The 11,719-nt window shown below is 33.8% G+C and overlaps 2 protein-coding genes across 14 annotated transcripts in view; both read right to left on the minus strand.

Annotated features, from left to right (window-relative positions):
• Positions 1–2,800: 2,800 nt before the first annotated feature.
• Positions 2,801–7,231, minus strand: LOC128155443 (uncharacterized). The gene is made up of 11 exons (XM_052817144.1): positions 7,112–7,231; positions 6,953–6,985; positions 6,419–6,495; positions 5,633–5,704; positions 5,413–5,542; positions 5,171–5,265; positions 4,780–4,851; positions 4,535–4,682; positions 4,018–4,329; positions 3,277–3,843; positions 2,801–2,899 (listed from the first exon to the last, which is right to left on the minus strand). Exons 1-11 carry the CDS (start codon positions 7,140–7,142, stop codon positions 2,847–2,849), a joined length of 1,590 nt encoding a protein of 529 aa, XP_052673104.1. The 5' UTR covers positions 7,143–7,231; the 3' UTR covers positions 2,801–2,846.
• A 3,722-nt stretch (positions 7,232–10,953) lies between these two features.
• LOC128192124 (pre-B-cell leukemia transcription factor 1-like) overlaps positions 10,954–11,719 on the minus strand; it is an 18,705-nt gene continuing 17,939 nt past the window's right edge. For all 13 annotated transcript variants that reach the window (XM_052864591.1, XM_052864583.1, XM_052864590.1 and 10 more), the window contains one exon: positions 10,954–11,719. This exon is cut by the window's right edge and continues 52 nt beyond it. In XM_052864591.1, the coding sequence (XP_052720551.1) occupies positions 11,607–11,719 (113 nt within the window). In that variant the 3' untranslated portion in view covers positions 10,954–11,606.

Consider the following 11,719-nt stretch of genomic DNA (forward strand, 5'->3'; position numbering starts at 1 on the left):
AAGTTGATTTGAAATTAAATGTTAATCGATAAAATCAACTCCTCTCAGTACTTCAGTACTTTGATTATTGTAAGAACCTTTGGCATCTGCTTTACTGATGAAAGTAGCGTAACAGATAAAATTTTGTTGGTCTGTAATTGTCTTTCGTCTTGCAAATTTTACCAAACTAATTACAGTCAACATTTTGGCATTGAACATAGACTTGCATTTTATTCAGCACAAAAAGGACACCGTCATTTCTCCCTGAATGAAACGAAAATCTATAGAGTTCTTGTTTTAAGCTTTATTACGCTTTTGTATAATCATTGGTTTAATAAAATTGTGTAATTGAATTTACAAATTCCATCTATACTACTATATTAAAATAATAGACTCGAATCTTGGGCTTTAATACTGAGAAATCGGAAGAGTACTGTCTTTTGTTTTATATATTTTAAACATCATTGGTACTTGAAGATTACAAATTTGTTTTTATTTTTTCTCAATCAAGCTTCGCTAATTAATAATCAACGAAAATTCCTTTTAAAAATCCGGAAATCATCTGGATTTTTTGGATTTTACAATCTTGCGCATGCGCATTACATTCACGCTAAATCACAGGAGGCTTTTTAGTTTATGTTTCCACAATATCACATTTGCATGGGTAAACTCAGAAATGAAATTAGAAATTCGTGTAAATTTTCATGAAAAATTGTCATATATTCTGTTTATCAAAGGTTCATTTAATAAGAAAAACCCCCGAGAGTTCAGAATGTCAACATGGTGTGTAAATATGAAACGAGTAAAAAAATTTGGTGAATAAGTGTTGAATTCTGCATTAATATGCCAACCCTTGCACGCACGGGTCAAAGTCTGGTAGTATTTATAATATGTAAAATCGTTTTTGTCTTAATATTTTTGCAATATTCTATACACTGATGTATCTTTTCATTTTTTTTTCATTTGGAAAACACTTTTGAAATTATTTTCCTGTTTTTGATGAGCATCCAAACTGTTATTTTAAAAATTCTACAGTTTCAATCGGAATATACACAATTGGTATTATAAAATTGATATTTAGCATGATGTTCTAAAGGTTACATTGAAAAATTTCTCGAGCGCAGAACATAATGCATGTACCTCCCTAGCAAATGATTTTTGCCCAGTATCTTTAGAAAAAAAATTATGTGTCCTAACCTAACACGTTTTTAAGGCTAAAAACACAAAGAATATTGAAAATTTCTGAGTAATTTTGTTCTCACCTGTTTCTCGCTCATTTCGTATCATTTATGCTGAACCTTGTTTGTCTAACTGTACATGAATGATTTTAACTATATTTACATTTTTTATACAAATGATTGGCGTAGTAAAATAAATTGAATTTGCTTAAATGCTATAAAGTTTTAGGAAACAGTGAAATGAGTTCAATACTCTAACTACACAAACTATGTGCCCTTTAACATCCGTGACATGTCGTGCTGGACTTTATCTAAACAGCATAGAAATTGTACATGTACAAAATGTACTTGTTTTTCTATATTGGTCATAGAAAGTGCACAGTTGGTTTAATTATACCCAACACATTTTAGATAAAAGAGTTCTTTAAGGACAAATTCAGAACGATCGTCCCAAGAAAGTCACATATTCTTTTATCGCATCACATTTTCATATCTGATTTGTGTAGAAATAAGACATCACATTTATGTTTCACAACGACTCAAAAAGTCTTGTAATTTTCTTATTTCTCAAATTTTACATTAATTTGTTCATGGACACCGGCAAAAAAATTAAATTTTGTTACTTACCTTTTTTCATTAAGGTGACTCCAGTGGCTTTCGTGTCCGGTTCCTTTTTTCTTATCACAGTGTAATAAATTTTCGGTTATAGTTTTGGGCACATCAATGATCATTTAAGATAACATGTTTTGTAATGTACAAGTATGATTCGGTACAAATACATCGCTCATGTTTTTCAAAAGAGGAAAACCATAAATCTGTTTTTTAAAAAATGGTGGAAAATACTTGCCTGAGATAGGGGTACTACTACACTTGTGTCTACGGTTTTGTCAGCTAAGATCAAACTTTTCTATTCATGATATTAACGTTTGAGTGCATGGATACTTTTTAGTGACTGATTACGTATACTTGGCACATTTAATGTTTTAATGTTTGCAAGAACAAATTGTAAAACTATATAAAACAATATGAGGGTTCAAGAGACTACCAAACAAAAACTAGCTGGTCAATTTAGATGAACTTTTGTAAACAAAAAAATATAATAAACTATCATACCATGCTTCATTATGTTAATTTTTGGCTGTTGAATTCTTGTACCTTGTGAGCTCACTATAGGAAAACAAACGTGCAGAGGTATACAAAGTAGTTGTTTTGGCCTCTTTAGACAGTTTATAAGTTGTTTAACTGTTTAAATATTTAAAAAAAAAAAGGTTTGGTTTGACACAAATTTATAAAAGGCTGGGTCTATCTTAAGGTCCTCCAATTTTAATCTCAGATTAACGCTATCATTAGGTGTTTCTGTATATAAAACTCTTGAAAGGTGCAACGGTGCCTAAAACTAGACTTCTGCATGACATTTCGGTCTGAAGAAAAATTTGTTTTCATCGACGTATCAAAGAAAAAGATGACCGTAAAATTTCATCAATACTCGTGTAAGAATAAAGTACACATTCCCTTAAATATTTTGAACTACCCAACAAATTCAATCAACCGACATTTGTCACATTCTTGCAATGCGATGGTCAGACAAACAGATTTTAATCTTTGTGATCTGACTCGGAAATAATAAGAAGAAAACGCCAGGAGTAAGAACTGCAGCTTTATTAAATTTACGTCATCAGTAGTTCATCATTATCCAACAACTGACGTGATATGAGTATGAGAACCATGCGAAGCATGCGAACCTACAAACCCAAAAAATAAAATTAGTTTGATCATGAATTTGCAGTTTTGATCCATTTAAGATCATTCAATCATAACTGAAGGTAATAACTAAACCTAAAAAAAAAACATTTCGCTACTTGAAGTTATTTGCATTAACACAAGAAATGTTAAACATTCAGAAAAATGAAATAAAAGTTTGGCAACATATGTTATAAATAAAATATGTCCTGGCCCCGCCGTTACCAACATTTTTATATCACCCAACTCAGTCCTCAACTCAAATCCATAATGGAAAAAACCATGAATTTGAGGTAAAAAACTCTCCGACTTAAGTCTGAGAATTGACTTGAGGAACGTCGGCAACGGCGGGGCCAGTACTCGAGTCATCACGCTATACCTGTGTGTGTCCCCGGGCACGCTATCTCCATCAGGTAATCCCCCATCGTATGGAGGACGTCAAATCCCGTCACAGTACCCGGTTTTCTGTTGGAGTCTATGGCCGCCAACTCCTCGTTATTTACTAGAGACCCTATCCCTATTGCATGGACAGTGGCAACTTTTTGCAAATTATGGGCCTCCTCCCTGGTTCTGTTGGTCTCCTTTGACATACCGTCTGTTAGAACTACTACGATGCGCGAGGCGGAATGACGGCCGCCATGACCGCCTTTGAACATCTCATCATGAATGATTTTGAGAGTGTCAGCTGTGTTTGTACCCGACTGAAGGAAAACGAGGCTTTGAATTTTATCTAAAAGATGACGTCGGTCATGGTAGGTATTTAAATAGAAATCTGGGTGAGGGTGGTCTGCTATCGTTATGGCTCCAAACTGGACATTGTCTCTTCCAATCTTAAACTGTTTGGTAAAATTATAAACAAACTCCTTCTCAATTTCAAAATCGGCAGCGGTTAAACTCTCCGAAGCATCCAAAGCAAAAATAATATCTGCTGCTTTGGGACCACAAACTGGAATATGAATAAATCAATAAATTTTAAAAAAAAAATGACTATACCTTTGATCAAAAACAAACCCATTGTTTGCAGCACCTTATTTTCGCTATTGTTCCGTGTGTTATGATTTAAAGTAATGAAGTGATAATGCAAGAAAAAAATATTAATTCTTTTAATTTCAGGCTTTACCTGGGATAGTAGTAGTTGTTGTTAATTTTGTTGTAGTTGTCGCATGAGTTGTTGTCGTTGGTTTATGAGTTGTTGTTGTTGGTTTATGAGTTGTTGTTGTTGTTGGTTTATGAGTTGTAGTTGGTATATGAGTTGTGGGATGCGGCTTGTGGGTGGCGTGTGTTGTTCTATGGGTGGTGGTTGTTGGTTTATGAGTTGTCTTGTGGGTTGTTGTTGTTGGTTTATGAGTTGTTGTTGTTGGTTTATGAGTTGTTGTTGTAGTTGGTTTATGAGTTGTTGTCGTAGGTTTGTGAGTTGTTGTTGTTGGCATTCCTGTAAGAGTTCTTAATGACTTTAAGGAACATTGTCATTTAAATCAACACACGATTTTCCAGTTTATAAATGTCGATCGTAGTATTCATTAACTTAATCGCGTTCATCAAAAAGAAAATCTCTTGTTTTACAAATTGATCTACTTATTAATAACATCAATTAATTAGATAAATGATCAGATTAATCTACGTAATTGATTGGTAACCTTTGACACATTCTTTGCTGTTACAGAAGCTTTTGTCACAACAGTACTCGCACTCTGTCAAGGGGAACGTGAACTGTCTCTTGCCAAATGGAAGCGGTGCTGATTTGGGATGCCCATGAAACTGGCCGGAGAGTGAATCCTGGCAAACCTAAGGAGGTAACCAGACATACCCAAACTTGTCAATAAAGGTTACTGTAACTGAAGAGTTCGTCGTCGTAAAATTGTTAAAACTTCACACTACTTACATGTTTCTTTTCACAGCGTAATTGATACCTTTCCTGAAAATTCTCGGTGAGGACTAAAGTAGCCAAACAAATCTTTAAATAAAAGAGCATAGCATAGAGGTCTTTATCAAGGAATAAAGAATCACTCTTCGAATATTATGAGGTGATCAGATACGGTCGGGCGTGATCAAAAGAATGACTCCTTATTACTCATATTTACATAATTTTCAGTAAGTACACGATTGAATACATTACAATAGTCATTGATGGTATGATTACAAAATCGCTTCTAATAGTTTTATCCCTGACAAAGACACTGGAAAATGAAAATATTTAATTCTCTCTCTCTCTCTCTCTCTCTCTCTCTCTCTCTCTCTCTCTCTCTCTCTCTCTCTCTCTCTCTCTCTCTCACCTCATCATAGTTACAGACGTCAACTGTGTCACAATTTCCGGGATTTTCTGCGTCTGCGCAATTCAAGCAGACGGTGCTGTTGACTAAGTTTACAGCTACAAGTAAACCAAATCTTAAACAAGGTCTCTCATAAACAGTTTTATTTAAATATTTATCATGTACGATACCAAGTACTCGTTAATTAAGCAAATCGCTCTAGATATATGTTACTATAATAATTCATATCGAAATAAGTAGAATACCTTTGTCAGGGCATCCTTGTCTGTTGCAGAAGTCGGTCGTACAACACTCTTCACACAGATGCAGGTTTTCAAACTGTCTCTTTGCAGGATTGGCCACCGCTCGTTTTCGACCATTCAAAACCCGGCAAGTCTGCGAATACGTTGCATATGAGCAGAGCTTGTTATTTACAAGTCACCCTAAGCGCGAATGGCGTGTATAACAATTTGTGCTTGTACTTACATCTTCGATACGACAACCCAAGTCGTAGTACAAAAATCCTTGTTCAGTAACGTAAAAATCAGTGAAACATTGCTGTAAAGATAGAAAATCATAATGCTCAAAACGTTATTTCACAACTGTTTTGGGATTCTACATCTGATTTAAAAAAAAAAATCTTGACTCAGAATAAGTCATTTTTCGTAAACTTTAACAGAGCATAAGGAAATAACAATGGGTAAAAGTAAGCGTATTTCTATACAGTTATCTTTACAGTTGATTTGGACGTTGACCTTCTTACGTTATCCTGATTTGAACCTCTCGCATTCTTGTTTTTCTGATCTGTCCCGTTTTTACCTTCACGGTTCTGATCTTCATAATGAAGTACTTTATTTAACCTTAAACCTCCATTAAGAAGTTGTTTTGATATTTTACCGTTAACTTTCATTACGAAGTTCTTCGTTAAACTGTTAACCTTCAGTATGAAGTTTTTTATTCAACCGATAACAAAGATCTTGTTAAATCGTTAATCTTCATTACAAAGAACCTTCGATGTGAATATTTTAGTCCTGGCTTGACCCATTAACCTTCGATATTTTAGTCCTGGCTTGACCCATTAACCTTTGATATGTTAGTCCTGGATTGACCCATTAGTCATCGTCCTGACCTTGAGCTGACCAATTCTTACTTTTGAGGAGATCAGTTAACGCTGAACAATGATAGCTTTGTAATCATTTCTAGTTATCATTCGTGTTTATAAGCTGAACAATTTTATTGAAAATCGGTATAAGATGGCGGCTGGTTACTCACGTAATGATCAGAGCAGTTACCGACGGTGGTGCAGTCCTTTGGTTCTGATACACCGGTACACTGGAAACACTGTAACCCTGTGTTAAGGAAACATGATTATCTTAAAGTAACAATCGTTATTATGCCTTGCATAAATATGTCGTTAGATTTTTATGTACATGCTAACTAAGCAGAACTTATTTCTGGTAAAGTGTTACAGTGATCAAAAACCTGACGTTATGTCATAAATTGGAAACACTCACATTCGCCATTCTTGAACTTTATCGTAAACACGACAAACTGCAATTCACTTTCCTTGATATCGAAACATTATTTTATTGTGATAGAAGCATGACTCTCCTCTGAAGAAGTTCTAACACCTAATTTTTGGCACTGACCATACTTAGTATTTGATTTGTTTGAAAGAGAGAAGTGGACTTAAGTTGTTCAATAATATTTCTAGAAAAAATAGTATTTGCCTTGGGATTAATCGGCAGATTTAAGGTATAATATCAATACATAATGAAGGGGTGAATACAAGTATATTTAGCATACCTTCTACTACAGTTATGACAGCAAGGCTCAGAACTAAAAAGAAATCGTAGAATAACCACTATACTCTCATAGATTCATATGAAATATCGTACATTATTTAATAGATTTAGCCCGCTAATTGATAAATATACACTTGAGTATTTGCAATGCTGAACGTACCAGCAAAATGGATTACCCGAAAACCAGCCATTGAGAATAAGGAGCCGTCCAATGTAAGTTGTGTGTTAGCCGTGTTCCTTATCGTCACACTGCTGACCTTACTGACACTCAGATGGGATCTACAGACATCTTAGTACATGTGATATTGTCTGTGTCTGTCGACGAAAATCATTGATCATCTTTTATTATTCTTGCTGTAATTCATTATTTTGAGTTCACTCTCTCGGATATACTAGTTATTTTCGCCCCTCTACACTTGCAGTTTCACCCTGTCTTGAATTTGTCCAGACCCAGTATCTTCAGAAAGATATGATTTGAAACATTGAAATTCGCCCAGTCTTAAATTCGCATGCTGACAATAAGGGCGAAAGGAGCGAAAATAAAACGGGGACGAAAATTTCCCTGTATACATTTTATGACCATGCAAAGGTGGCATTTTTTGTACCTGCTAGAATTATTTTATTTTCCCAAAAGTTCAAAACTGTCCTATGGTAGACCATTGCTGTTTTGCTTACGTTTTATATTTACTTTTGTTTTTGATGTATCTAACCTTTCACCGTTATTTTTATTTTTAAAAATTGACATAAGGGGAAATAATTTTCCTATAGGATATTCAGAATTTCTAACCTCAATTTAATTGTCTTAAAATCCTGTAAAAAAAAAACCAAAACTATTTCCTACAGGAGAACAAACTTGTGTGAATAAGGAAATAATGATATTTTTTTAAAAATATTTATAACTTATTGAAAACATTATTCTTGGAGATTTTTTAAAGATTCAACCGTATTTTATATTTATCTTACTGAATTTTAATTGATATGAATTATCAGTTTCCTGTGGAGTTTATATTTAAAGGTAAATACCTCCTCTGTCATGTGAGACACACTGAATGCAAATGTAGTAAATAAGTACATGTATGCTTATTCTTAGTCAATGGTCTATCGTATGAAAAAATAAATTTGGTACATGTACATGATAATGTTCATTAGAAAAATGCAAGGGTACTGGCTTAGGCATATAGAAGTACTTTATACGGCACCCTGTTTTATACATATAACTATTAGAGTGAAACAAAATCAATAAATAATAACTTTAGTAAATTGATACATGTAGCTGTTTTTAAGTGTTTGGACATTTACATTTTTGTCAATATCAAATTTTTTAAACTGTATTATTGTTCAACTATCAGAACCCCCAAATCATACAATAAGTAATATGAAAAACAATTGTTTATGTCCCTTTAGGTTAGTAACACTTCTAGAATAAACAAAAATAATGCATTCACTCACTCTTTCTAAAAAACAAACCCAAAAGATATTAGTTGTGATTCTTAAAATTAATGATAAATATACCAATTCATTGTACAATAGCTAAAGAAAGACAACCTGGTCTGGATTTCTCGAAGAAAAGAAACCCCCCAAACTCTAAAATTATCAAGATCAGGGTTTACATCCAAAGCTTCTCTATGCTTATATTTCATGGACAAGTAACCATATTCAAGTCTAAGGGTTACTATGACATTTTCGATAATCAAAATCAGTCTCCGCGTATATCTGGAGATAGAGCCATGATAAACACCAGTATTTATTTCAAAATGTGACTACCTCAACACTCAAACATACTCTGAACTGCTCCAAAACTTGAAAGGGGCTTTGTCACGATTTTGGTCAAAAATTGTTTTTCCGATATTAATGTTTACATTGCTTCATTAAGGCATTTTTAATTGGCAATCGAAATTTGAGTGTCATTCGTTGAGTTATAAGTGAGTTACTGAGCTTGCAATACAAAGCTTCTGTTTACATTATGAATGGTGTAGTGAAAATTCCAGTTTTAGAGTTAAACGTTAAAATCTGTTTCTTTGTGCCAAAAATGAAGAAGTCAGCTTCAAGAAGATTTTTCTACTGGTATATTGGACCTATGTAAACAAAAACAGGGCACGAGCCTTGTTTACATGACAAAGAATTGTAAGCCCTGTATCTTGCTTATAACTCTTCGACTAACAAACAAATTTCATTTGATTATTAGAAATACATTCCTAAAGCATTTTAAATGATAAAAAAAGAAAAAAAAGAATTTGAACAAAGTCGTGGCCCTGTAAAGATTCTATAATTCTGAATGGGTTAGAACCAGGATTTCCATTAAAATATACCCAGCTCCAAGACCTTTAGTTGTACATTGAATTGTTTTAACTCTTAAATTCCTAGCATCTGAATATAAATTGAGATTTATATAATATGTATCTGAAGCCAGCTCTTCACTTCATATACACAGTGCCATTAACCTACAAGTTTAAGTAAGAAAACACCGGTAGTTATGTAAATATGCTACCATATATATTGGCGTTATGAAGACAAATTCAAGTTCTTGTCAACACCGATCTTAGACCCACCTTACCGCTTTTATTCATGCGAAGAAAAAAAAATTCTTGAAAATTTAACAATCCTCTAAAAGAAAATGAAGAATGTTGGTACATGTATACGAAATTCGTGAAGTTGATATGGTTGAGAACAAGATTTGCAATTTTTCAGTTCATTTATGTTATAACTGCCATGGAGTTAAACAAAGGCCAAATGATGGGGACGGGTACGTTTACGTTTATTCAAAGAGTTCAGTATGGAAACAAACTAGTGTGGAAATAGTTAAGGTAATTTCAAATAGCGATCTGCAAGGGACACGACACTGTCACTACAGCGGTTCTGTTTAACGTGTGTGTGTGTGGGGGGGGGGGGGGGGGGGGGGGGTTTAAAAGGCACTATTTATATAGTGATACCCGTTGCTAAGTGTGTTGCTAACGCTGAGGGTAACAGGACGGATTATCAACTGCGTCTAAACCAATCAGATTTCAGTATTTAACATGAAAGTATAATAAAACGAATTGTTACATGCGCGTAAATTATGCCCGTACGGTTCGCCGTAGAATTCACTTCATTTCTTTATGAAAGCAGTAAAATTTTCTTTAAAACCAAGACATTCAGTATAATAAAATAAATAGTGCCTGTTTGGGAGGATAACTGTTGAAATTGACACCCTTCAAAAACAATTATCAACCTCCGCTTAGCGTTGGTTAACAATGGTTTTCTCAGGGTGTCAATTTCAACAGTTACTCCCCCCCCCCCCAAACAGGCACTATTTATATAGTATTATTTTTCAAATAATATCTGCAATGTGACCAGTCATATTGCAGATATTATTTGTAATTAGCCATGTGAAGTCGTTAATTTTGAACTTATAGTCAATTCCCAATTAACACCAGAAGTAACATTTAAAAATTAGCCAAATATGATTTTCAATGCGTACGAGTGAAGAGATACGAAGCAGTTTAGAGAAATTAACGTAGATAATCTGTATAAATACTCACTTCTGATGAAAACTGACAGTAGAATCATGGATAAACTACAATGCATTAATCATTTTTGAACTTTTTTGGGGGGGGGGGGGGGGGATTAAGACTAGAAATCAATTTGGATCAAATTTTATTCACGGTTAAACGTTTTTACAGGGTTTTTAATTTATTTTATTTTCAACAGTTTAAGACGGCGTCATTTTGTCTTTGGCAACAAAATGTCAATCCTTTTTCGGTGCCCATGGCCAAATGTTAAACATCATTGTGCCTTCTTCAGTGAGAAATCCCGACCGTTGACAGCATGTCATCCGATGGAACGGCATCTTACTGATGACTACTGGCATAGCACGTGATCAGTTGCTGTCCACTTCACATGGATCGAATCTGAATTATCGGAGACTGTATTTCAAGTCCTTAGTTTCAGAACACACAACATCAATATTACAAGAAAATCGCCCATTAATCGAAATATTTTAACTTACGACAACAAAACAATCTATTCCATTTTCAATCATTTATTTTTAATACAGCGAACTTTGTAACAAAGTAGTATCGATATTCATCATTAGAATGATAAACGTAGATCATTTTGAAATGAACAAACCCTTCATGAGTATATATTTGTAATGGTTAATAAGAAATATTCTCATGCTTTTTTATCTTATAAGTCAGCTTTCTATTTGTGTGCTTTGTTAATGACTGGATTCCAAATAGTTTGTAAATGATAAAATAAATCACAACCTATGCCTGTGTAAATAGGTATTACTGTCGTCACAACACTGCATGCACAACATACTTATATAGCATCTACATCATCACAAAATAAAATCAAAATTAAAAAAAAATGAATATATAAAGCAAACATAAAACGAACGGCGTAAAACAGTTTAAAATAAAAATATGTCGTCTTTGGTTTTTTTCTATATATATATCAAAACTCATGTGAATATGAGCACTTTTGATGTAATAAAAGAATTTTTTGCGTATAAAAAAAAATATTAACGGTTTTATCTTTATAAAGAATGATATTGATATTGACAACGTACTGTCTCAAGTTTAACACATCAATAACCCTACGAACACCACACAAAAAGTTTAAGTCCTACATTTTGATTCAGGCAAGAACTTGGAAATGTCACGGTATGTAGACTACTATATTTTAGGGCGTTTTAATCCTGGTTCGTCGCTGGAGCCATCATAATTATCTCCCTCTCCATCCAACCCCTGCATAAAAGCGCCTGCGCACCAGCTATCAGTACTGTCAT

This window comes from Crassostrea angulata, chromosome 7, assembly GCF_025612915.1.
Source record: "Crassostrea angulata isolate pt1a10 chromosome 7, ASM2561291v2, whole genome shotgun sequence".
Classification (NCBI taxonomy): domain Eukaryota; kingdom Metazoa; phylum Mollusca; class Bivalvia; order Ostreida; family Ostreidae; genus Magallana; species Magallana angulata.

Coding starts and splice junctions, on each gene's coding strand:
- LOC128155443 (XM_052817144.1), bottom strand. CDS start 7,142: ATGGCTGGTTTTCGGGTAATCCATTTTGCTG. Junction 4,683..4,779: donor TACGCTGTGAAAAGAAACAT/GTAAGTAGTGTG, acceptor TTACCTCCTTAG/GTTTGCCAGGATTCACTCTC. Junction 3,844..4,017: donor AACAACTACTACTATCCCAG/GTAAAGCCTGAA, acceptor TTCATATTCCAG/TTTGTGGTCCCAAAGCAGCA.